At 42.9% G+C, this 26,312-nt stretch overlaps 1 protein-coding gene across 1 annotated transcript in view; it reads right to left on the bottom strand.

Annotated features, from left to right (window-relative positions):
• The window catches only part of TMED10 (transmembrane p24 trafficking protein 10), a 43,442-nt gene extending 19,161 nt beyond the window's left edge, over positions 1–24,281 (bottom strand). The window contains exons 1-2 of the mRNA XM_037984286.2: positions 24,004–24,281; positions 1,511–1,622 (exon numbers count right to left, since the gene is read on the bottom strand). Coding sequence (XP_037840214.1) covers positions 1,511–1,622; positions 24,004–24,228 — 337 coding nt within the window. The 5' untranslated portion in view covers positions 24,229–24,281. The remainder of the gene's footprint in view (positions 1–1,510; positions 1,623–24,003) is intronic.
• Positions 24,282–26,312: the final 2,031 nt, after the last annotated feature.

Genomic DNA, 26,312 nt, shown 5'->3' on the forward strand with positions numbered 1-26,312 from the left:
CCAACTGCCTACAGTATTCAGTACAGTCACATGCTTTACAGGTTTGTAGTCGAGGAGCAATAATAGGCTACACCATATAGCTGAGGTGGGTAGTAGGCTATACCATCTAGGTTTGTGTAAGGACACCTGATATTTGAAGTACACTTGATATTTGCACAACAAAATCGCCTAAACACCATTTCTCAGAATGGTCCAAGCAAGTCTCCTGCCTCAGCCTCCCAAGCAGCTGGGATTACAGGCATGTGCCACCACCACATCCGGCGAATTTTTGTATTTGTAGAGACGGGGTTTTGCCATGTTGGCCAGGCTGGTCTCGAACTCCTGGCCTCAGGTGATCCACCCGCCTCAGCCTCCCAAGTGCTGGGATTACAGGAGTGAGTCACCATGCCTGGCCAGTTTTTTTTGTTGTTGTTGTCGTTGTTTATTTTTTTGAGATGGACTCTCATTCTGTCACTCAGGCTGGAGTGCAGTGACACAATCTTGCTCACTGCAACCTCCACCTCCTGGGTTTAAGTGATTCTCCTGCCTCAGCCTCCCCAGCTAATTTTGTATTTTTAGTAGAGACAGGGTTTTTCCATGTTGGCCAGGCTGGTCTCAAACTCCTAACCTTGGCCGGGCGTGGTGGCTCAAGCCTATAATCCCAGCACTTTGGGAGGCCAAGACGGGCGGATCACAAGGTCAGGAGATCGAGACCATCCTGGCTAACCCGGTGAAACCCCGTCTCTACTAAAAAATACAAAAAACTAGCTGGGCGAGGTGGCGGGCGCCTGTAGTCCCAGCTACTCAGAAGGCTGAGGCAGGAGAATGGCGTAAGCCTGGGAGGCGGAGCTTGCAGTGAGCTGAGATCCGGCCACTGCACTCCAGCCTGGGCGACAGAGCAAGACTCCATCTCAAAAAAAAAAAAAAAAACTCCTAACCTTCAGTGATCTGCCTGCCTTGGCCTCCCAAAGTGCTGGGATTGCAGGCACGAGCCACCATGCCCAGCCTTTTTTTTTAAGACTTCATTTTGTTAGAGCAGTTTTCGGTTCACAACAAAACTGAGAGGAAGGCACAAAGATTTCCCATATTCCCTTTCCCCTTACATATGCATAGCCTCCCCCATTATCACCATCTCCCACCAGAGTGGTACATTTGTTACAAATGATGAACCTACATGGACCCATCACTATCAACCAAAGTCTATAATTTGCATTAGGATTCACTCTTGGTGTACATTCCAAATGTCATGTTCCGACAACCATATAATGATATGTATCCACTACTACAGTATCACACAGAATATTTTCACTGCCCTAAAAGTTCCCTCTGTTCCACCTATTCAATCTTTCATTCCACTTAGTTGACCTTTTAAAAGGTGCTCCAAAGACTACAAGGTAACAGGTCTCCAAATCAGAATAAATAAAGAATACAAATGAAACTGGATATTAAGTGCTGACCGTAGTAGTAAGGAGCACTAGTGCACTAGAGTTGGAGAAGATTCTTAATCCAGAGAAACACTCTGATTACTCACCCTTGCTCTCAAAACACACTTCAAACATGTCATAATCTTCAGTGGTAAAGGCAAATTTCCCCTTGGTTGCATCCTCTTTGGAGTAGAGAATATGGCCAGCAGAATCTGTGATCTAAAATAAGAAATGTAATAAGAATAGACAGCAAATAACACTCAGGAAGAGAACTTACAGAAACTGGGGAGACAGAGACACTATCTACGAAAGACAATTTATAGTTCTCATTATGATGACTATCTTCCAGCCATCCCCAAAGACAAAAACTGGATTAGAAGATTAAATCCAAATACAGTAAATTTCATTCATTCAAGTAGTCTAATCACATTGCAGGCTAAAATCTGTTGCTGCTATAGGATGTCTTACCATACCAAAAAGTTAATCTAGCTAATGCTCCAAGTTACATACACTGGACTTATTGGCAAAAACTCACTTTATAGATGCAGACCAGTATCATTGTGCATAGAGGAACATGTCACAAAAATGAAAGTAGACAATTATCAAAAGCTTATACAAGAGGGACAAAGATACATAAAAACACATTTATTCTATAAAACAAATTTGATAGGGAAGGGGTGTGGGTGGAGAATAAAATTAGGACACACAATACAAGGGCAGCAGGAAAAAAAGCATGCATAGAGAAGATAATCCAGGAGATCTATTCCTGCAAATTTCATGTTAATTATGTCAACAGCTACATAGAGTGGGAACAAAACACAGGAAACAAACAAGAAATTTCTGGCCAGGCATGGTGGCTCATGCCTGTAATCCCAAACTTTGGAACACCAAGGCAGGAGGATCACTTGAGCTCAAGAGTTCAAGACCTGGCTGGGCGCGGTGGCTCACACCTATAATCCCAGCACTTTGGGAGGCCGAGGCGAACAGATCACGAGTTCAAGAGATCGAGACCATCCTGGCTAACCAACATGGAGAAACCTCATCTCTACCAAAAATTCAAAAAGTAGCTGGGCATAGTGGCTGGTACATGCCTATAGTACCAGCTGCTCGGGAGGCTGAGGCAGGAGAATCGCTTGAATCTGGGAGGCAGAGGTTGCAGTGGGCCAAGATTGTGCCACTGCACTCCAACCCAGATGACAGAGTGAGATTCCATCTCAAAAAAAAAGAGTTCAAGACCAACCTGGGCAACATGGTGAAACCCCATCTCTACAAAAATTAGCCAGACATGGTGGTGCGCACCTATAGTCCCAGCTACTGGGAAGCTTGCTCTGTCACTGCAGCCTGGGTGACACAGCAAGACCCTGTCTCAAAAAAACAAAAACAAAACAAAAAAAAGGAGGGAAATTTATCCTAAAAAAAAAAAAAGATATCCTTGGCTTCCATAAATGATTATTCCTTTCTTCTAGATCCTTAGCTTTAGTTCTTCAGACTTAAACTGCTCTATTACCAAAGAACAGCCTATCAGCACAGAAGAAAGGGCATATACTGGGAAGTAAACAGCCACATACAAAGCAAGGGAATTCCACGGTAATTTAACAGCCTGGATCTCAGCCTTCATTTCTAGAGAACGCGGCTGTCTTAGTAGAAAGCATATTTCATCACTTAAGACTGGAAGCTACTTTGCAATGTGGAACACAAAAGTAGTGGCTTCATTACATTAAACTGGATATTCTAATGCTATTCTTTTAAGGGGAAATTTTAATCAGGAAAATTAAGTAGCACACATTTAAGCTTATATATTTAAAAGTACTTTATAACAGTAGTTATTTCTGAGGGGTGAGACTTTCTCTTTATATTTTTACTTTTTTTTCTTTTTTTTTTTGAAATGGAGTCTTACCGTGTCCCCAGGCTGGAGTACAGTGGCGTGATCTCAGCTCACCGCAACCTCTGCCTCCCGGGTTCAAGTGATTCTCCTGCCTCAGCCTCCCGAGTAGCTGGGACTACAGGCACCCACCACCACGCCCAGCTAATTTTTTTATATTTTTAGAGAGACAGGGTTTCCCCATGTTGGTCAGGATGGTCTCGATCTCCTGATCTCATGATCCAACCATCTCAGCCTCCCAAAGTGCTGGGGTTATAGGCACGAGCCACCGTGCCTGGCCTTTTTTTCCATTTTTTAAAAAGACATGTAGCCGGGCATGGTGGCTCAGCCAGGTGCATTGGCTTACGCCCGTAATCCTAACACTTTGGGAGGCAGAGGCAGGCGGATCACCTGAGGTCAGGAGTTTGAGACCAGCCTGGTCAACATGGTGAAACCCTGTCTCTACTAAAAACACACACACAAAAATTAGCCAGGCGTGGTATTGGGTGCCTGTAATCCCAGCTACTTTGGAGGCTGAGGCAGGATAATCACTTGAACCCGGGAGGCGGAAGTTGTGGTGAGCCGAGACCGTGCTACTGCACTTCAGCCTGGGCAACACAGTGAGACTCTGTCTCAAAAAAAAAAAAAAAAAAAAAAAGACATGTATCACTGGATCACTTATGTTCAAAAATAATAATAAAGCTATTTTATTTTGGAAAAAATTGATGATAAAGTTATCACTACTAGATAAATTTGAAATGATAGATCAACTAAAAAAAGTTTTATGGCACATCTAAATTCCCTAATAAACAGTAGTTAGTATTAGTCAACTGTCTTCTGCCATCTAGCACCATTTACTAATTTGGCAAACTTTTAAATTTATGTTTATTATTTATTTATTTTTGAGACAGTCTCGCTCTGTTACCCAGGCTGGAGTGCAGTGGTGCAATCTCGGCTCACTGCAACCTCCACCTCCTGGGTTCAAGCGATTCTCCTGCCTCAGATTACAGGCCCATGCCACCATGCGTGGCTAATTTTTTGTATTTTTAGTAGAGACGGGGTTTCACTGTGTTAGCCAGGATGGTCCTCATCTCCTGACCTTGTGATCCACCCGCCTTGGCCTCTAAAAGTGCTGGGATTACAGGCATAAGTCACCGCACCTGGCCTTTTTTTTTTTTTTTGAGACAGTCTCTCTGTGTCACTCAGGCTAGAGTGCAGTGGTGTAATCTACCCTCACTGCAACCTCTGCCTTCCAGATTCAAGTGATTCTCCTACCTCAGCCTCCCAAGTTGCTGGGACTACAGGCATGTGTCCCCACGCCCGGCTAATTTTTATGTTTTCAGTAGAGATGGGGTTTCACCATATTGGCCAGGCTGGTCTCGAACTCCTGACCTCAAGTGATCCACCTGCCTTGGCCTCCCAAAATGCTGAGATTACAGGTGTGAGCCACCACGCCTGGCCTAATTTGTCAAACATTTAAGATACCTAGACCTGTGCTGGTCACTGGGATACAAGTATGAGTAAGATAGTTCCTGTCTTCAAAGGCTTATGAGTCTAAATGAGGCGAGGAGGGTGATAAGAAATGAGATGCCTTCATAGTGGTTTCAATTTGCATTTCCCTGATGGTTAGCGATACTGGGGAACTTTTAATATATTTGTTAGACATTTGTATGGGGTGATAAAATATGTTAATTAGCTTGATTGTGGCATTCACTTCACAATGTATATGTATACCAAAACATCACATTATATATCTTGAATATAAACAATTTTTATTTATCAATTATACCTCAATAAAGCTAAGAGAGAGCGTTTCACTGCAATGTGCAAGGCATGCTACCAGAGGTATGCGCAAGTGCCATGGGATTATGGAGGGTCAGGGAGTGTATCTAGGAGTGGGTAACACATGAGCTGAGTCCTAAAGGATGAATTTCAATCAAGGGAAAGAGGGGTAAAGACATTCAGGGTAGAAGAGACAGCAAATATGAAGGCCTGGGTTCAGAAAAACATAAACAAAAATATGGTATTATCATATTACTAATAGCTAGTATTTACTGAAGACTTACTAAGTGTCAAATACTGTGTTGCTGCTTTATAAGCATTTTAAATTTAATCCTCACTATAACTCTACTGGCAAGAATTATTGCCCCCATGTTTCATGGGAGGAAACTGAGGCCCGGAGAGGTTAAGTGCCTGGAGAGGTACTGGCCCGATCATGTAGAACTAGAGTAGCATGCTAAGGAGTTTAAGCTTCATTTAGTACAAAGTGGAAAGGAAATAAGGAATTTGAAACAGAATGATGTGAGTCAATGTACAGTTCAGAAAGGTGAAGCTACCAGTACTATGGAGACAGACGAGAGAGAGACAACCCTAGAGATAAGAAGGTGGGCTGGGACACTATTCCAGTACTCCAGCCAAGAAAGGAGAAGGGCCTTCAGTATAGAGAGGGGACAGATTTTATTTAATTAAAATAATTTTAAATTTTATTTAATTTTTAAAAGTTTATTAAATTGTATTTAATTAAACAATTTTATTTAATTAAAAAAATTTTAGTAACCCATGAACTGAAGAGTTCGAGGGATTTTAAGGAGGTAGAGTCTACAGGACAAAACCAAAAAGTAAATGCCCACAGAGATCAAGTGAGAAACATACTGATACTGGACCAGCACAAGCCATACATAGCAAACTAGAAAAGATGGCCTGTGTCATAGGAAAAGCCAGTGACTGCCATGGCACTCCAGGTTTTCAGATCATCCAGTTTTTCAAGAGAAGGTAGATATTTTAACTTTTATTTGAAATCTCCTAATTTTTAAATATTTACAACCAATCCCAACATTTGAAAAACTACCTCAGGCCGGGCACAGTGGCTCACACCTATAATCCCTGCACTTTGGGAGGCCAAGGCAGGTGGACCATGAGGTCAAGAGATCAAGACCATCCTACCCTGCCTCTACTAAAAATACAAAAATTAGTTGGGCGTGGCGGTGCACGCCTGTAGTCCCAGCTACTTGGGAGGCTGAGGCAGGAGAATCGCTTGAACCCAGGAGACAGAGGTTGTGGTGAGTCGCAATCGCGCCATTGCACTCCAGCCTGGGCAACAAGAGTGAAATTTCATCTCAAAATAAATAAATAAATAAATAAAGTACTTTAGAACCTTGGATACACACATATAAGTCAAAAAGGTCTGAGAACTAACCATCACTAAGTAATGTGTAGTCATCAGTATGATGCCTCTCTTCCTTTCTTCAGAATCAGTTGACCCACAAAGATACTCACTTCCCCAAGATTCTCACTTCATAAAGCATAAAGACAAAATTTAAGAGCAAAGAAGAAGTTCAAAAAGGTAGACAGCAGGAATAACAGATTTTTCACATTCCAAGCCAATCTAGAAACCCTAATTTGGATTTGGACTTTTTTCCTATGAATAAAGTTGCAGACAAATAGAACTTGGGTAACATGACTTTCCAGATTTGCTCATTGCATTGGTTTAATTCTGAAGGAAGAAGTTAATTAAGAATTACAGGTTGCTGAAAATGTCTAAATGTAAGTAAAACTGGTAGAGGACAGCCTGGAATAAGCATCAAGGTGAAAGTACTGAAAAGAGTCATCACAGATTTCATCATCTCCATGCTAAGGCAAGGAAACAGACTAAGTCATTGGCCTAGGACAAACAACTGAATTTAACAGTGCTTGCAGGATTTGGCACACATTTGCCCAACCACTTTATTTCCTGGAAGAATAGATTGGTTCCTCCAAGATATGAACAGTGTCCTTCAAAAACTTTTTTTTCTTTTAAGGAGAGGAGTCTCTCTACATCATAAAGGAGCTTAAATGCAGGTCATAAAACTCTTAAGGCATTGCTAAAAGTATCTTACAAAATGAATTAAGAAATCTGCTATGTTTTTCTGAAAGACTCCAGGAAAATCACATCTCCAACTGGTACTCCAAAGGGGTAAATACTATTTAAATTGTCCTCTACCACACTGTACTGAGGAACTGCAATCACAGAAGAACCATTTGCATTGTCTCTTCTATGACATCCGGAGAACATTAAAGACTCATTTTAAAGCAAAAACTGAAATTCATTTCAAGAGGCTGAAGGCAAAGGGCGCACCACTGCAGCCTGCACCTTTTATCAACACGAAATTTACCTCCCAGAAATAGTGTGTGATGATGCTGGAAGTTCCCCCAGGGCCTCCACATGTCTACACTCCCTATAACCTTCAGATGACACAACTGCACGAGGGAATTTATCCAGATATTTGGAAATCCAGGCAGGCAACCTGACAACTGAACTTTCAGGTGGGGCTCACTCATATGGACTGTTTGGACATTCTAAAACATCTCAGGATTTTTCTGAAAATCAGTGGGTTTCCTATCCAGTTCATATAACTTTGTAGTTATTTAGGAGCCAAGACATTGGTCTTAAAGAAAAACAAAACAAAACAAAAATCATATCTCCCAACCCTAACATCATTACATAAACCAGGTAGCTAAAATTAGGGAATAGGAAACTGGGCCAAGCTCAATGACTAACCAGAGCTAGCAAAGTCTAATAGGCTAAAATGATAGCTTAATTTCCTTTAATTAAAATGTTCTAATTATAGATCACCTTAAAAGGCCATCTGGTTTCTCAAGAATTGAGAGGTTTTTTTTTTCTTCGTAAACTGTCCTAGAGAACCACCTTGGTGAATCAATAACTGCTACTTTTACCTACTATAACAGCAAGACCTTAAAAGGATTATTTTCTTCCCTTTTAACAATAAATACTTATAATAATAATCATAAAGTTCTTTAATTAAACAAAGGTAATACCAAGCTATAAAATTTGCCCATATGACATCAAGGAATGGGAATAAAGATCTGTTTCTAGATGTCACCTTCTGAAGAAAAGTAAACCAAAGTTCACAACTTAAAAAGTAGGGGGGATGGGCATGGTGGCTCACACCTGTAATCCCGACAGGCGGGTCATTTCAGGTCAGGAGTTTGAGACCAGCTTGACCAACATGCCGAAACCCTGTCTCTGCTAAAAATAAAAAATTAGCCAGGCATGGTGGAAGGTGAGTGTAATCCCAGCTGCTCAGAAGGCTGAGGCAGGAGAATCGCTTGAACCTGGGAGGTGGAGGTTGCAGTGAGCCAAGATCGTGCCACTGCACTCCAGCCTGGGTGACAAAGCTAGACTCCATCTCAAAAAAAAAAAAAAAAAAAGGAAAAAAAAGTGTTAATTTTATATGCAGAGTAGGTGATGTCAAGAATATGTGAATACTCACACTGAGCCTGTGAGAAGTGAGAAAACAGGTAACTGGGAAGATAAACTCATTTAAAATTGGATTTTCTTGGACCATGCTAGGCAGTGGCTGGAAACAGATTTTTGAGCAGGTCCTGCTACTGAAATTGCTCTCATTCCTTTACCAAACATTCAAAATAAAACTTTAAAAGGATCTATAAGTAGCTTAGGTCAATAAGGCAATTAGGAATAAAATGAAATAAGAGTTCACCTGAGGGAAGAAATAAGTCTTATCAAGAACCTGAATTAAGCAAATGATAACTGTATAATAAATTTGGTTCTAAGCTTTCTGGAAGCCAAAATTAAAAGACTAAAGAGACCTCATTTGTTTTCTGATGAAAGCTCACAAATTTATCTCAGGGACAATTTTCCTGGAAGTAACCACGAACAACCATTTATCAGGAAGGTCCTTGTAGAAAGACTGTAACTAACAGACTCTTCATTTTCAACCATGATCTCGCTAAAGATACAAGCACAGTTCAAATGAGTTCTTTTAGTGAACCTCTCTAACAATGAATGACCTGATCTAATGCAGAGGTGAGACCTGGTTCTCTGCCCTGCCCCTAAGCACTACATTTCTCCCCATCCTAGCCCACTCTGGCTGCTCACAGAATTCCAGCCTTACTCTAGAGTTGCAGGAAGGATGGGACTACTTTTGGCCACTTGCTAGCACGACTGAGTTTAAAAAAAAAAAAAAAAACAGTACCAGAAAAAGATGTCTTAAAAATAACACTATCCACCCAGACTTAATTCCCTTCTCCAGTAAAAGCAACCAGGGCTCCTTGGATAAATGATCCTAAGACTGAGGAAGGAAATGTACAAAATGAGCCTGGAGCATCTTATAGTGCCAGAAAGTAAGAAAGTGCTCAAAATCAAAAACCAGAGGTCGAGGGGGGCAGATCATTTAAGGTCAGGAGTTCAAGACCAGCCTGGCCAACATGGAGGTACCCCATCTCTATTAAAAATACAAAAATTAGCCAGCTATGGTGGCACGCACCTGTAATTGCAGCTACTCGGGAAGCTGAGGCATGAGAATCACTTGAACCCGGGAGGCAGAGGTTGCAGTGGGAGAAGATTGTGCCACTGCACTCCAGCATGGGTGACAGAGCGAGCCCCCATCACAAAACAAACAAAAATCAAAATCCAAAAAATACAAGAATGAGGGTATGTCAAAGGTAAACAGGAGCCTAAAGAGCTCCCAATAGCTAAAGCTGAAACAATTAGGGCAATAAAATACAGTACTGATTTATAATCCAAAGTACACAGTAAACATCCATGAATCTACACTTACATATAAATGATTGATTAAATAAATAAATAAGGAAGAGAGACAAATCTTCCGTGAAGATTCTCAAATAAATTATGTAGGCACTCGTAAGGAGTGTGAAGCATAACTCCCCACTCCTTAAGTGTGGGCTACATAAAGTGACTTCCTTCTAAAGAACACAGTATAGAAAGGGGGAAAAAAGAGTAACTCTGTAGTGGACTGACCAAAACATCATTAAGGGGGAAAAAAGGAAAGAAAAGAATAATTGTATAGTGAAGAAACCTGACAAACACTAATTCATCCAAATGATCAACGGCAGTATCAACGGTGACAAATCATGCTGATACCATGTGATGAAAATGACACTTTACAAGTGAATCATGGTTTTGACAAGAAAAAAAAAAATGACACTTTATCTCTATGGTCTTCCTCCCCAAAACCCATAACCTCAGCTTATCGTGAGAAAAACATCTGACAAATGCTCAATAGAGGGCATCCTACAAAATACTTGGCCAGGGTCCTCAAAACTCACGAGGTCCGCCAGGCCCACTGGCTCACACCTTGTAATCCCAGCACTTTAGGAGGCCAAAGGGAGAGGATCACTTGAGTCTAGGAATTTGAGACCAGCCTGGGCAACACAGGAAGACCCTGCCTCTACAAATAATTAAAAAAAAAAAAAAATTCGCTGGGTGTGGTCCCAGCTATTCAGAAGGCCTCATGAGGCAGGAGGACTGCCTGATCCCAGGAGGTCAAGGCTGCAGTGAGTTGTGATCATGTCATTGCACTTCAGCCTGGGTGACAGAGCAAGACCCAGTCTCAAAACAAACACACAAACAAAAAACTCACAGGCAAGGCGCAGTAATTCACGCCTGTAATCCCAGTACTTTGGGAGGCCAAGGCGGGCAGATCACTCGAGGTCAGGAGTTCGAGACCATCCTAGCTAACACAGTGAAACCCCGTCTCTACTAAATATACAAAAACTAGCCAAGCATGGTGGCACGCGCCTGTAGTCCCAGCTACTCAGGCAGCTGGGACAGCAGAGTCACTTGAACCTCAGAGGCAGAGGTTGCAGTGAGCCGAGATCGCGCCACTGCACTCCAGCCTGGGTGACAGAGTGAGACTCCGCCTCAAAAAAAAAAAAAGAATGGAAACAGGAATATCTAGCCTTTTCTCTCTCTCAGAGACTGTACAACATAGTACTTTTAAGATGGAAGGTTCTAGAGTCAGACTTTCTGGTCTGTGCTCAAATCACAGGCATGCCGTTTACCAGCTGTAAACACTTGGGCATGTTCCTTAACTCCTCTACCTCATTTGTAAAATAAGGACAACAGTTGTACATACATCATACGGTTATTGTGAGGAATTTTTTTTTTTTAGTAGGGTCTCACTGTGTTGCCCAGCTGGTCGTGTACTCCTGGGCTCAAGAGATCCTCTGGTGTCAGCCTCCTGAGTAGCCGGGATTACAAGGACATACCACCATGCCCAGCTACTGTGAGGATTAAATGTTATACAGGTAAACTGCCTGGAACAGTGTTTGTCACATAGCAGGCATTCGAGAGGTGTTATATTATTGTTATAACTGTTTGTTGGTGATAACTCAGAACTCCATAAATATTTAGATCATTAACCATATCTTCTTCCCTTTTTCTTTTGAGACAGAGTTTTGCTCTGTCGTAAAGACTGGAGTAAAGTGGCACTATCTCGGCTCCCTGCAACCTCTGCCTCCCGGGTTCAAGCAATTCTTGTGCCTCAGCCTCCACAGTAGCTGGGACTACAGATGCGTGCCACCATGCCCAGGCAATTTTTTTTTTTTTTTTTTTAGATGGAGACTTGCACTGTTGCTCAGGTTGGAGTGCAGTGGCACGATCTCAGCTCACTGCAACCTCCGTCTCCTGGGTTCAAGCGATTCTCCTGCCTCAGCCTCCCCGAGTAGCTGGGACTGCAGGTGCATGCCACCAGGCCCGGCTAATTTTTTATTTTTATTTTTTAGTAGAGACAGGGTTTTACCATGTTGGCCAGGCTGGTCTCGAACTCCTGACCTTGTGATCTGCCTGCTTCGGACTCCCAAAGTGCTAGGATTACAGACGTAAGCCACCACGTCTGGCCCATTAATCATATTTTCTGTTTTTTTGTTTGTTTTTGTTTTTTTTTTGAGATGGGGTCTCGCTCTGTCGCCCAGGCTGGAGTGAACTGGATGATCTCGGCTCACTGCAAACTCCGCCTCCTGGGTTCACGCCATTCTCCTGCTTCAGCCTCCCGAGTAGCTGGACTACAAGCACCCGCCACCACGCCCGGCTAATTTTTTGTATTTTTAGTAGAGATGGGGTGTCACATCGTTAGCCAGGATGGTTTCCATCTCCTGACCTCGTGATCTGCCCGCCTCAGCCTCCCAAAGTGCTGGGATTACAGGCGTGAGCCACTGTGCCTTGCCCATTAACCATATTTTCTAACCTAACAGTACTAATGGATGGCAAACTAGATAAATTACGCTATGTTCACTAAATCCAGTGATGATTAGGGCCCAAATGGCTATTGCATGGAAACAGAGAGAAAGGGGTAGTCAGGTACACTCTCAAGGAAGCAGCAGCAAGATTTAGAAAATGAAAGGATACAAAATGCCTAACAAAGCAGATGTTTGATCCTTTTAGCTGATAAAAAGAGACAGTAAGGAATCCAAGATGATGCCAGCTTTTCCTGTATGTGGTTTTTAACTTAATAAGGAATAAACTACACGAAGAATCCAACATTAGATATGGGGGGAAAAAGAGGATTGAGGCTGCATATATAATTATCTCTACTCTTCACTTCATAAAAATTCACAAGTGAATACTGAGCCAAAGGGTCTATTCCCCTAAGATATAAAAAAGCAGAAAGAACACCAGCTCATTAAAGATGCTATGGTTTTAGACAGAAAAAAAGTACCAGAAACACTTTCTTTTTCTTTTTGTTTTTCAGACAGTCTCGGTCTGTTACCCAGGCTGGAGTGCAATGGCGTGATCTTGGCTCACCACAAACTCTGCCTCCCAGGTTCAAGTGATTCTCCTGCCTCAGCCTCCTGAGTAGCTGGCAATACAGGCGGACGCCACCACGCATGGCTAATTTTTATATTTTTAGTAGATATGGGGTTTCACCATGTTGGCCAGGCTGGTCTTGAACTCCTGACCTCATGATCCTCCCGCCTCAGCCTCCCAAAGTGTTGGGATTACAGGCGTGAGCCACCGTGTCCAGCTTCAGAAACACTTTCAAAAGGGACCACTGTATCTCAAAAACGAAAAACATAAACTCTGATGGCTTAGGTGCTATATTTAATGGGCATAAAATGAATTTAAGCTGATCTTTTAAACAAAAGCATGTACAAAGTCTATCAAGTATATTCCTGAAATAAAAAATCACATCTAGATTTTACCCAGAACAAAGTCAAACTTACCCCCCAAGCAGCACTTGGCAATACTAAATTCTTTCAAATTTCTAGTACAGTTCACTGATAGTATAACATAGTACATAAGTATTGCTTAAGCTAAAATATGATCGAGACTGGGAGGCTTTTTCTAGAAGTGCTGAAAACCAGAAATAGCAAATTTCCAGGCACTGGCATGATAATGGATAGATGCTCTCTTCCTGCTTCTATCAGCATTTGCTACATTAAGTTAACACAGGCAATACGTCATGCTTGACTTGGGGGAGGAGTGGGGGGGAGGAGAAAAGGGGAGAAAGAGAGGGAGGAAAGGAGGGGAATGAGAACGAAAGACCAGTTGCTGCCCTAACAATACTACTGCGGGGGTGAAGCCAGATCAAATGTTTTTTTTCATACTGTTCCAAAGTTATTTACGGTAAAAACCTCCAGCGTGACCCTTTTATTACGGGCACAAACAAAGCCTTGTTCTTTCTTAACAACTAGTCCCTTGATTTCCCACATTTTATGTTGAACAATGAGGTTGGGAGCACAGGATAAAGCAGATGACATCAACCTCCCTCAAGTCGGAGACTTGTTTGGGAGCCCAAGTTTGGGTCTGTGGCCAGCTGGCTGATTTCACAGAGGGCTCTACTGTCCAGGCTGCCAGACTGTATATGCGTATGGGGGCAATGGCTTAGGATCAAACTACCAGTCAGCAATTCACACAAGAAACAGCATAGAAGTCACTGCATCCCTACTAGGTTACCTTTACATATTTGTTCCACTTTCCTAGAAACCAGACGCAGTCTTCAGAAGTCAGCATAAAGATATGGTGTAGGAATTCCAAACTGGAAGCAGCCCCCTTCTCTAGATCAGTTCAAAACAGAGAAGGCTATAGACAACTGTTTACTGATTAAGAGAGATTTAAATGAAGTAATGTATCCTTTAACTTTTATGGAGAAGGAAGCACAAGGTCAAGTTATAATTAAAAGCTAGGAACTTTGTATGTAGTACAAAAAGAAATTCGATTTATATTATTAAATGTTAATGTACCAATTAGCCTTCTGTACTGAACCATCTATTTATTGACCTGTTTCTAACCCAGTGGACAATAGTCACATTAAATTCACGCTGAAAGGGCCATATTTTTCCCTACAGAAAAAGTCTGGCATAAGTAAGCGTTCACAGATCGTTATTGATAAAAAGGATGGTTCATTTTGATGACAGAGCAACATGCATCCTATTCCTTTTTTTTTTTTTTTTTTTTGAGACGGAGTCTCACTCTGTCGCCCAGGCTGGAACTGCAGTGGTATGATCTCGGCTCACTGCAACCTCCGCCTCCCGGGTACAAGCAACTCTCCTGCCTCAGCCTCCTGAGTAGCTGGGACTGCAGGCGCATACCACCATGGCTGGCTAATTTTTGTATTTTTAGTAGAGACAGAGTTTTACCCTGTTGGCCAGGATGGTCTCATTCGCCCAACCTCGTGATCCACCCACCTCAGCTTCCCAAAGTGCTGGGATTACAGGTGTGAGCCACCGCACCCAGCCGAAGCATCCTACTGTTTCTCCTTGTCAGCACAGTACAGACCTCAGCACAAATACCAGTAATAAAAAAGCTGAAATACAGTAATTCCAAACAAAATAATCTGAAAACTATAGCATATATACCATCTTTTCCTTCCTTCCTCCCTCCCCTGCCTCTTCTCCCCTCTGCCTCTCTCTTTCTCCTCCACACCCCCCACCCCACCACCGCCCTTCTCTACTCCCTCCTCCCTCTCCTCTCTCTCATCATGCCTGGCCTGTAGTATCTTTTCATACAGTTTTTGGTGAGGGAAAAAAGAAGTTATAAGTCAATAGTTTCCCAACTGCCGAGTTACTTCTTCATAATTTTTAGGCTTGAGTTGTGGTAGGCCTATGACTCAAGGCTGAACTCTTTAAGGGATCTGTTTGGCTTTCTTATCTACAAGCTAGTTGGGAAGGACTGAAATCATAACTGGGTATAAGATCCAAATTTTCAGCCAGGTGCAGGGGTTCACGCCTATAATCTCAGCACTTTGGGAGGTAGAGGTGGGAGAATCACTTGAGGCCAGGAGTTTGAGATCGCAGTGAGCTATGATCATGCCATTGCACTCCAGCCAGAGCAAAATAATAATAAAAATATTACCCAAATTTTTGAGTCCCTACAACAGGCTTTTATTATGGACCTGAAGTAATGGGGGAAACTTCTACATTCACTGTAAATGATGAGTTGATACTTCCTGCTTCAATTATGTGCAGCAAAGTCTTTATACCTGACACTAGTTAGCTTGATTTAGCCTCACTTTGTGAAATGAGTAGGAAAGTATGGAATAAACTCAGTTTGGAAATCTTAACACAAAATACATCTCAACATAGGCCTGAAGTAGAAATCTTTGCAGGAGAGGACCACCCATCATTTCAATCCATTTCTCTCTCTCTGTTCAGAAAGGCCTCCCCTGACCACTCAAACACCCTTTAACCCATCAGTCACCCCCTGCTCCCTAGTGCCTGAACTTTCATTATAGTGCTCATCACTACCTGAAATTCTATTCTTTTAACTTGTCTTTTGTCTTTGTTCCCCACGAGAGCTCGAGCACCTTGCCCCTTGTTTATCCCCATATTCTCAGCCAGGTCTGACACATACTAAATATTAAATAAATATTTGTTGAATGAATGAAAGAATCACAAACAAACTACTCATAATTCCTCTCATTAAAATACTCCATATCTAGTTATTTCAATGACATATAGCACGAGGGGCTCTGAGGAGTAATTCAATTTTCATTCGATACAGAAGAAAGAGTACTAACATCTGTGGAGCGCCATAATGGGCCCTGCACAATAAAAACCTCACCCATCTCAATCAGTCCTTCTAACAAGTTTATGAGCTCTACGATTCCTGTATTACAGAAACAGGACCAGAGAAGAAGGGCTAAGTAATCCTTGCAAGACCCACATACCCTTTAAGTGGTGGAGCTGCTGGGATCTGAACCAAATCTATCTTACTTCAGATCTAGTCTCTACTATACCACAAGGCTTCTCAAGAAGACTAATATGTTTAACTCAGTTATACAACAATGTGTATGTTAAACTAAAGACACAAAGATGAGTAAGACATTAAACAGTTCACAAAGTAAACACTACACTATGTGAAAAGTGCCATGTAAAACAGGATGTAATGGTATATATACTACAGTATCTTTTCCTACAGCTTTTGGTGAGGGGAAAAAAAGTTATAAGCCAATGGGGCACATAGGGGACACAGAAAGTCAAACACTGATCCAGGTTAAGAGAACATTATATTCAAAGAACTGTAAGGTGTTCAGTATAGCTAAAGTCAGAGTGGGAGGAAGGAAATAGAGAGAATGGAAGAGGGAAAGATCAGAGATGAGGCAAGGACAGTGCTTGTTCATGTGTTCACTAATTCCTTAGGATGAAGTCCTACTACGTGCCAGGCCTTATATTAGACAAGCATTGCAATGATGAATGAAACCTAGTCTCTGTTCAAGCAGCTTATAGTTTATCCCAGGACATGGGCAAATACACAACTGCAACACAGAGTGGTACATGATAACATAGGTGCATTCACTGGATACTAAGATTTTCCTAGATAGAAAGAAGGTGAATCAGACAGATTACCAAGGCACTACATTCAGAGACCCTTATAAGAAAGACTGCCTCAAGCCGGGCACAGTGGCTCACGCCTGTAATCACAGCACTTTGGGAGACAGGCGGATCACCTGATGTCAGGAGTTTGACAGCAGTCTGGCCAACATTGTCAAACCCCGTCTCTACTAAAAATACTAAAATTAGCCAGGAGTAGTGGTATGCATCTGTAATGCCAGCTACTTGGGAGGCTGAGGCAGGAGAATTGCTTGAACCTGGGAGGCAGAGGTTGCAATGAGCCAAGATCATACCATCGCACTCCGGCCTGGGCAAAAAGAGTGCAACTCCATCTCAAAAAAAAAGACTGCCTCATTCAGCACAACCACCAAATGCTAAGCTCAGCTGGCCAGGTTCTGCACCAGTCTCCAGTTCTTATCCTATCTCAAATTAAACCACAGCTGCCTAAACCAAGGGTGGAAAAGTGACCAAAGACAAAACAATCCATTGGCTGACCTGAGACCTAGAATGTGGCCTAGCGTATGAAAAGGAGCTCTGGCACTCAGGAGTTGCACTTCAGGAGCTAAAATGATGCATAGAGAGAATCCCTGAAGCAGTCATCAAAATATAAGAAAAAGTGGCGGCCAGACGCAGTGGCTCACGCCTGTAATCCCAGCACTTTGGGAGGCTGAGGTGGGAGGATCATGAGGTCAGGAGATTGAGACCATCCTGGCTAACATGGTGAAAACCCGTCTCTACTAAAAATACAAAAAGTTAGCCGGGCATGGTGGCGGGTGCCTGTAGTCCCAGCTACTCGGGAGGCTCAGGCAGGAGAATGATGTGAACCCGGGAGGCAGAGCTTGCAGTGATCGTGCCACTGCACTCCAGCCTGGGTGACAGAGCGAGACTCTGTCTTAAAAAAAAAAAAAAGAAAAAGTGGAACTAAGTGAACGGACACTATGAAAAAGACTGAAAGCTGCTATGGGCTGAATCTGCTCACAAATGTGTTCTGTGGCTTGCATGGTATATTACATTTTCAAAAATGACACCTAGTTTGTGGTCTCCAAATACCAATCCCCACAAAAAGGAACCAGAATTCCTCAGAGAAACAGTTGTTCTGAGGTCAGGGGATAGACATATACAAAATAAGCCTAGAATACTTTGTCATGCCAGAAAACAAGGATGCTCTCAAAACCTAACAGGATTATATCGAAAAAATACAGGAGCCAACACGAAGCAACCAAAGGGACAAACTGGGCATAAAGAATGGAAACAACTGCCTAAAACACAATGACTCTAAAAGTTGAAACAAACAATTAAAAAGAGTTCAGTAAAATACTTTAAAAAAAACCCAAAAACTCTTGGACAACACTGAAAATGACAAGGGCAACAATCTCTTACTCTGACAATTATCAATTAGAATAAATAAATTCTGCATTTATCCTACCAACATGAATGATAAATTTTAGGGTAGTCAGATGATATTAATTCCTTAAGAATAATTTCAGCTAATAAATATGGAAGGAGTAACAGAATTAGAAAATCATCATTTCACAATCTTAATGAAATAATAAATTCACACAGTAGTCATCAGCAGATTCCCAAGTGAAAGGTTAATGGGAAACTTTACAATGAAGGCTTCAGGCTATTACCAGAGAGAAAAATGCCTCCCCCACACAAAGATGTCCACATCCTAATCCCTAGAACCCATGAATGTGTTATCTCACATGGCAAAAGGGATTGTGCAGATGTGATTATATCACATTAAGGGTCTTGAGGTGGAGAAGATTATCACAAGGGTGCTTATAAGAGAACAAGGGAGGCAGGTAAATAAGAGAATGAGATGAGATGATTACAGCCGGGGAGGGAGGGAGGAAGAGAGGGAGAAGGGGTGGTGAGGAACAAAGCAGAGGATGGAAAAGGGAAGGAGAGGGAGAAAGTTAAAGATACTATGCTATTGGCTTTAATTTTTTTTTTTTTTTTTTTTTTTGAGACAGAGTATGGCTCTGTCACCCAGGCTGGAGTGCTGTGGCACGATCTCAGCTCACTACAATCTCTGCCTCCCAGGTTCAACCGATTCTGCTGCCTCGGTCTCCTGAGTAGCTGGGATTACAGGTGTGCACCACCATGACCAGCTAATTTTTGTATGTTTGGTGAAGACAGGGTTTCACCACGTTGGCCAGGCTGGTCTCAAACTCCTATCCTTCAGTGACTCGCCTGCCTTGACCTCCCAAAATGTTGGGATTGTAGGCGAGAGCCACCGTGACCAGCCTGGCTTTAAAGATGGAGCAAGGAGATATGAATCAAAGAATACAAGTGGCCTCTAGAAGCTAAAAAGGGCAAGAAAACTGATCCCCACCCCACTATGAAAGTCTTAAGAAACATGGCTCTGCCAAAACCTTGATTTTAGGACTTCTGACCTTCAGAACGATTAAGACAAATCCCTGATGTTTTAGGCCACAAATCTGCGGTAATTTGTTACAGCAACAGGACACTAAGACACATCTTAATCCACCTATCAATCTTAGCAGCTGCAATCAGGGGCACAAAAAGTACTGTGTGTTCCTGCAGTGACACTCTTGACAAAAAGATAAACCTGAATCTGGTTGCATCTTTTTTTTTTTTTTTAAACACTAAGTTTGGGGGGGGCGGGTACATGTGCAGAATGTGCAGGTTTGTTACATAGGTATACATGTGCCATGGTGATTTGCTGTACCTCTGGTTACATCTTTACAGCTGATTCCTTTTACAAAAATTACAGGGAAGGACTGGTTAAAAGACACCTCCAGGAAGCAAACAGACAACTCCAAAATGTTGTACGTTCTTTTAAGAGCAATTGACTCCAACAATTCAATTGCAAGCGTAAGAAAGGAGATGAGAGGAAGAGGAGATTGCTCTAGATTAGACACTTGGAAGAGACAAATTAACTTTCAAAAGGTATTTTTGAGACAAGTGGGATCATACTATATGGACTGGGTATTAAGGATATTAAGGAATCATTGTTTTTTTTTTTTTTTTTTTTTTTTTTTGAGACACAGTCTCACTCTGTAGCCCAGGTAGGAATGCAGTGGCACAATCTTAGCTCACTGCAACCTCTGCCTCCCAGGTTCAAGCGATTCTCCTGCCTCAGCCTCGAGCAGCTGGGATTACGGATGTGTGCCATCACGCCCAGCTAATTTTTTATTTTCAGTAGAGATGGGTTTTCACCGTGTTGGTCAGGCTGGTCTCGAACTCCTGACCTTGTGATTCACCCGCCTCGGCCCCCCAAAGTGCTGGGATCACAGGCATGAGCCACTACGCCTGGCCATCATTGTTCATTTTGTGAGGTGTGATTAGCCACATAACACTGTGGTTTATATTTTTAAAGAGATGCATGCTGACGTAGGCAGGACGGAAATACATGACATCTGGGATTTACTTTAATACAATTTAGCATGAAATGATATGGTGAAAGCAGTTAAGATGACATGTGTGGAAAGATCCTGATAACTGCTGAATCTAAGTAAAGGGTAGAAAGGTGAACTCACTATACTATTCTCTATAACCCTGAAAACAAATCAATGCCGAAACCAATCTGAATTGGCTGGTGAATTTTTTTTATTTTTAGGGGGCCAAACCATTTTACTGAGGGAAACGGAGTGGCAAAGCAGTGGTGAGAACAAAGATCCATGGCCCTCAGGTGAGCCGGGAGCACCCACGCTCTACAGTGCTGAAACCTGGTTGGTGAAATTTAAGTCAGGAGCTTTCACATCAAAACCTGGTGTTCCTATTTCATATGAAAAATCAGATGTGGGCTGGGTGCAATGGCTCATGCCTGTAATCCTAGCACTTTGGGAGGCTGCGGTGGGTGGATTACTTGAATCCAGGAGTTCGAGACCAGCCTGGGTAACATGGTGAAACTCCATTTCTACAACAAAATTATGAAAACTAGCTGGGCACGGTGGCATGTGCCTGTAATCCCAGTTACTCAGGAGGCTGAGGTAGGAGGATCACCTGGGCCCTGGGGAGGTCGAGGCTGCAGTGAGCCTGTGATGGTGCCACTGCACTCCAGTCTGGGAGATGGAATGAGAAGGGAGGTGAAGGAAGGGGAGGGGAGGGGAGGGAAGGGAAGAGGAGGGGAGGGGAGGGGAGGGAAGGGAAGAGGAGGGGAGGGGAGGGGAGGGGAGGGGAGGGGAGGGGAGGGGAGGAGAAGGGAGGAGAGGGGAGGAGAAGAGAAGAAGAAAAGAGAAGAGAAGCTAAGCGAATCACATGTGGGCCGAAGAATCACATGTGGCAAAGGGGCCCACATGTTTGCACGGCAAGTCTCATCAAGAACTGAGTATTGGTCACTCCTAATTAATAACAGTTTCCACTACGTCCAATTATTCTCCCATTTATCATCACTGTTGTTTATTTTAAATACCTGGTCCAATTTATTCAATTATATTACCTATTTGGCATTTGGCTTTAGGACCCTTGTAGTTCCATTAAGCTGGTTAGTAGCAAAAGAACAGAGCAGACACAGGAGAGCAACTGAGTGATGGTAAAATGCTAGGGTGTATGCACAAAGTCCTGCTGGGTTTTGTTTTGAGATGGAGTCTTGTTCTGTTGCCCAGGCTGGAGTGCAGTGGCAGTCTCAGCTCATTGCAGCCACCACCTCCCAGGTTCTAGTGATTCTCCTGCCTCAGCCTCCCGGGTAGCTGGGATTACAGGCACATGCCACCATGCCCAGCTAATTTTTGTATTTTTAGTAGAGACTGGGTTTTACCATGTTGGCCAGGCTGGTCTTGAACTCCTGACCTCAGGTGATCCACCTGCCTTGGCCTCCCAAAGTGTTAGGGTTACAGGCATGAGCCACCAAGCCTGGCCTAAAGTCCTGCTGTTGAGGTCCCTTCACCAGCCCTAGATTCAATGTAATTCCCATAAGGCCATGCTAAACTACATTTCCTGTTATTTAGAGTACTTACTAGAAACAAGGTAATATGCCTGGCATTCTTGAAAAGATGAACCTGAAAATAGTTCCTACCCTGAGGATACTAACAGTCTAATAAGTAGGTCAAGGCATAAACAAAAGCAGTTCAGAAAATAGGTGAGTTCAGGGTACTGTTCAGGGTGGCTCCACGTAGAATGCAAAGTGGGAAGTGACCACACGTATAGCTCAGAAACAGATCATGAAGAGCACAACAAAGCATGCTGAGAAATTTAAACTATCAATAAGCAATAGTGAGCCACTGAAGGGCTTTAAAATATAAGAACAAATCAGACAGCAACAGTGGAGATGAGAGCAAGGTCTCTTTCATTGCTGAAATTCCCTGAGTCCATGAACATCCTCTGAAGAGTTGGAAGCATGATCTCCCACCCGGGAAACACTATATCTAAGCTTCTAAAATCATGCCATCACTATTTTCCTGGGTAGAGAGATGTTTGGTACCCAAAGTGAATAATAAAAGGATGGGTCACAGATTAATTGCCCTGAAAATAGTTTATCTCTCCCAAATAAAGTAGAAATAAACTACATGTATTACCACACTACTGGGTTCCACTACTTTAACATAAGTAACGGTCTTATTATATCTGAAACTCTATTAAAAAGTAAAAACGAGGCCGCCGGGTGCAGTGGCTCATGGTTGTAATCCCAGCACTTTGGGAGGCCGAGGCGGGCGGATCACCATCGTGGTCAAGAGATCGAGACCATCCTGGCCAACATGGTGAAACGTCATCTCTACTAAAAACACAAAAATTAGCTGGGTGTGGTGGCGGGTGCCTGTAGTCCCAGCTACTCGGAAGGCTGAGGCAGGAGAATCGCTTGAACCCGGGAGGTAGAGGCTGCAGTGAGCTGAGATCGTGCCACTGCACTCCAGCCTGGATGACGGAGCAAGACTCCGTCTCAAAAAAAAAAAAAAAAGTAAAAATGTTTCTTACTATTTAGCATAAGAAAAGCAAGCCTCATTGTGTTACAAAGAAATAAAAAAAAACACTTTGCTTATTGTGAATGAATAAAATTACCTAAAATACAACCAAATACTGACAGATATCAAATTATATTAATGTCTCAAAGACCAGGCCAGGCTACTCTTAGCTACAGAATGGGACCAAACTAGTATTATGGTAGTAGTTGTCACCATCCAAGAGCATAGTTGGTATTTACATAAAAGTAGCCAAGTTCAGGTTCCGGTATACCAAAGAAAAACGACTAGAGACTGAGACCATTTTGTAACCAATAATAGACTTTAATCAATTACAGAAATTACGAATTTAAAACAAGGAAGGAATAAAGTTGCAGCGCTTTTCCCTCAACATACTTAACTACCAAACTAAGTAAGAATCTATTCCAACACAAGGACAGAAAACCAAACACCGCCATGTTCTCACTCATAGGTGGGAACTGAACAATGAGAACACTTGGACACAGGACGGGGAACATCACACACCGGGGCCTGTCGTGGGGTGGGGGGATGGGGGAGGGATAACATTAGGAAAAATACCTAATGTAAATGACGAGTTAATGGGTGCAGCACACCAACATGGCACATGTATACATATGTAACAAACCTGCACATTGTGCACATGTACCCTAGAACTTAAAGTATAATAATAATTTTTTAAAAAAGAATCTATTCCATCTGTGACACTAGTTTATTCTACCTCTGAGTCTGTTTCCTCATTTGTAAAATGGGGCTAACAGTACCTATCTACTTCATAGGACAGTGCATGAACCAAATGGTAATATATGCAAAGTAGCACAGTAACTGACACAGCAGATGCTCAATAACATTCTATTAATCACAGCTTTGTCTCCATTACTTTCCTGCAGGTATCGCGGTATCTTATGATGCCAATTCCCATAAATATTCAACATCCCAACACTTATTTGGAGAACCAAGTTACGGTTCAAGGTATCTGAGACCAAAACTGGTATAGGACGTTGACAACAACCGCTGCAGCTCAGGTGTCACCACATCCGCCAAAGCCTCGCAGCCCTTCTTGGGGTTCCCAGGCGTTGGTGCCCAGCCCCGCCCCGCGAAAGGCAACCAGCGGGGTGAGGGGGCGGGCTCCACCGCACGTCCTTTGCGCTCCCCAGAGGCGAGAACAACTCACGGGCCTCCGCTCGCCCGACTCCCCCGAACCCGGGCCTCCCCTGGCCTAAGCCTGCAGTCTTCCCTCCCGGCCCCATGTCGCCCAGTGCCGCACCTTGAGGTGGCTGCGCAGGCCGCCAGCGCCCCCAGACTGGTCGGAGATCTCGTACGCGCCAGTCACTAGCAGGTCCTTGTGGATCTCCTCACGGAGGCACTTGCGAGAGTTAATGGGCAGATGGAAGGAGATGGCGAGGACCAAGCTGGGGCAGAGCAGGAACAAAAGCAGCAACGCCAACGGACAACGGCCACGCCGGGCTGGTGGGCCAGACAAACCAGACATGGTGCTGTAGACTCGCTCACCACCCAAGGCCTCTACCGCGCCGGAACCGGGAGGACCCACGTGACTCACCTCTGACCTACTGATGCCGTCCGCGCCATTTTGGAGTCTGGCAAATAGAGAAAGACTCTGTAGCGAATCTTTTGAAAAGGGAATAAGGGATAGGTACCATGTCAAAACCACAAATTTAAGTGGTTAAAGAAGCTTTAATAGAATACTGTTGCAAAAGTTTTATTTTCGTTGAACTTAGTGACTACTGAGTCGGCCATGGCAAGTATGGGCAGCCCTGGAAGTAATTCTCCTTTAACTTCCGAAAGCTGTACCCACGAGTTTAAAGGCGAGTGACACCATAGCAACCAAGCCCCAATAGGAAACAGCCACAAGGCCCTTTGCTGGGCCCGCCCATCGGCCGGTTGGGCGCGCGGGCGGGGAATAAGGCCGAGTCTCCGAGGCTGAGGCGGGTTGCAAGGCACTCTCGGCGCCTTTGACACCTGGATGACACCTGGGGCATTGAGACACTAGAGAGGAAAATTTCGAGGAAAGATTTAAACTTGGCTATTAGCGAGTGTGGACCAGTACCTTAGATAAGTTGTAGAGGTTACCTGATGAATGTGTGCCGGGCAGACATCCAGTTCATGTCCCAGAGCAGGGTATTTGGGCTGGAGTTAACTGTCTGGCTAACTGAATGTACATGGTGTTATTGTTATTATTATTATTATTATTATTATTATTATTGTTGTTATTATTATTGTAGCAAACATTGAATGTCTTCTAAGCTATATTCAAAACAAATTTGAATTTGGTATTTAAATTGAATAAAACAACATGTTTTGGTCCAGTCTCAGATGAACATAGTTAAGGGTTTAGCAGATAAGTGTTGTCAGGGAAAGTGAATATGTGTGTGTTGTAAGTTCACAAACACTTTAGGGATCAATTGCAAATAGACAAGCAAATTGACATGGTAATAATTCATACATTCATTCAATGGAGTACCTACTGTGTGCCAGACACTATACTATGCATGTATGTCAACACGTTTATTGATTTAACAAACTATTACTGAGATGCTATCAAATATTCAGAGCTGAAGAATATATGAAAATAAACGGCCGGGCACGGTGGCTCATGCCTGTAATCCCAGCACTTTGGGAGGCCTTGTGACTTTGGATCACAAGGTCAGGAGTTCAAGACCAGCCTGGCCAAGATGGTGAAACCCCATCTCTACTAAAAATACAAAAAAATTAGCCGGGCGTGGTGGCGGGCGCCTGTAATCCCAGCCACTTGGGAGGCTGAGGCAGAGAATTGCTCGAACCCGGGAGGTGGAGGTTACAGTGAGCCGAGATGGCACCACTGCACTCCAGCCTGGGCGACGGAGCGAGACTTGTCTCAAAAAAGAAGGAAAGAAAGAAAATGGAATTGCTTCTTGGCCTTTTGGCTAAGATCAAGCATAGAAAATAAACGTGGAAGACACAGTAGCCCATGTTGGGAATCATTACCTACTTTGATTAACGTTTATTGAGCATCTTCAGAAATATCCAGAAGATGGACTGTCTGCCCTTAGTAATGTACACGATTGGTGTTTTTTTTTTTTTTAAACTTAGTCCATTTAGTTATTTTCCTAGAAACGAAATCCCACAAACAAAACAAGAACAAACAAAGAAGCTGTAAAGCATTTACAATTTTGACAAATGCCATACAATAATTATTTTATGAGGTGTCCACTTACGAACATTTCATTTGATTGTCGTATCACTGATCTAAGATAAGATTGCTAGTCCACACAGTGCATCCTGATAATTTGCATTGGCCTTTTCCCTGCCAATGCAGGGAATCAGTTTAAGCAGTTATCTAATTCATTGTCTACTTGCATTCCTGAGGCTCTGCTGACCAATAGCAAGAGATCTGCAACCCATGAAAAAACTGTGTATGTGTTTTCTTTAAATTTCCATCTTACATTTACATAATAGATAATGCAATTTAAAATATTTTCACATATCATAATGATCTCCTTTGACATTTTCAAAAACCCTGTGAAATAGTCTGGACAATTTGTTCATTTTACAGATGAGGAAACTGAGGTTCTGAGG

The sequence above is a fragment of the Chlorocebus sabaeus genome, chromosome 24, assembly GCF_047675955.1.
Source record: "Chlorocebus sabaeus isolate Y175 chromosome 24, mChlSab1.0.hap1, whole genome shotgun sequence".
Lineage (NCBI taxonomy): Eukaryota > Metazoa > Chordata > Mammalia > Primates > Cercopithecidae > Chlorocebus > Chlorocebus sabaeus.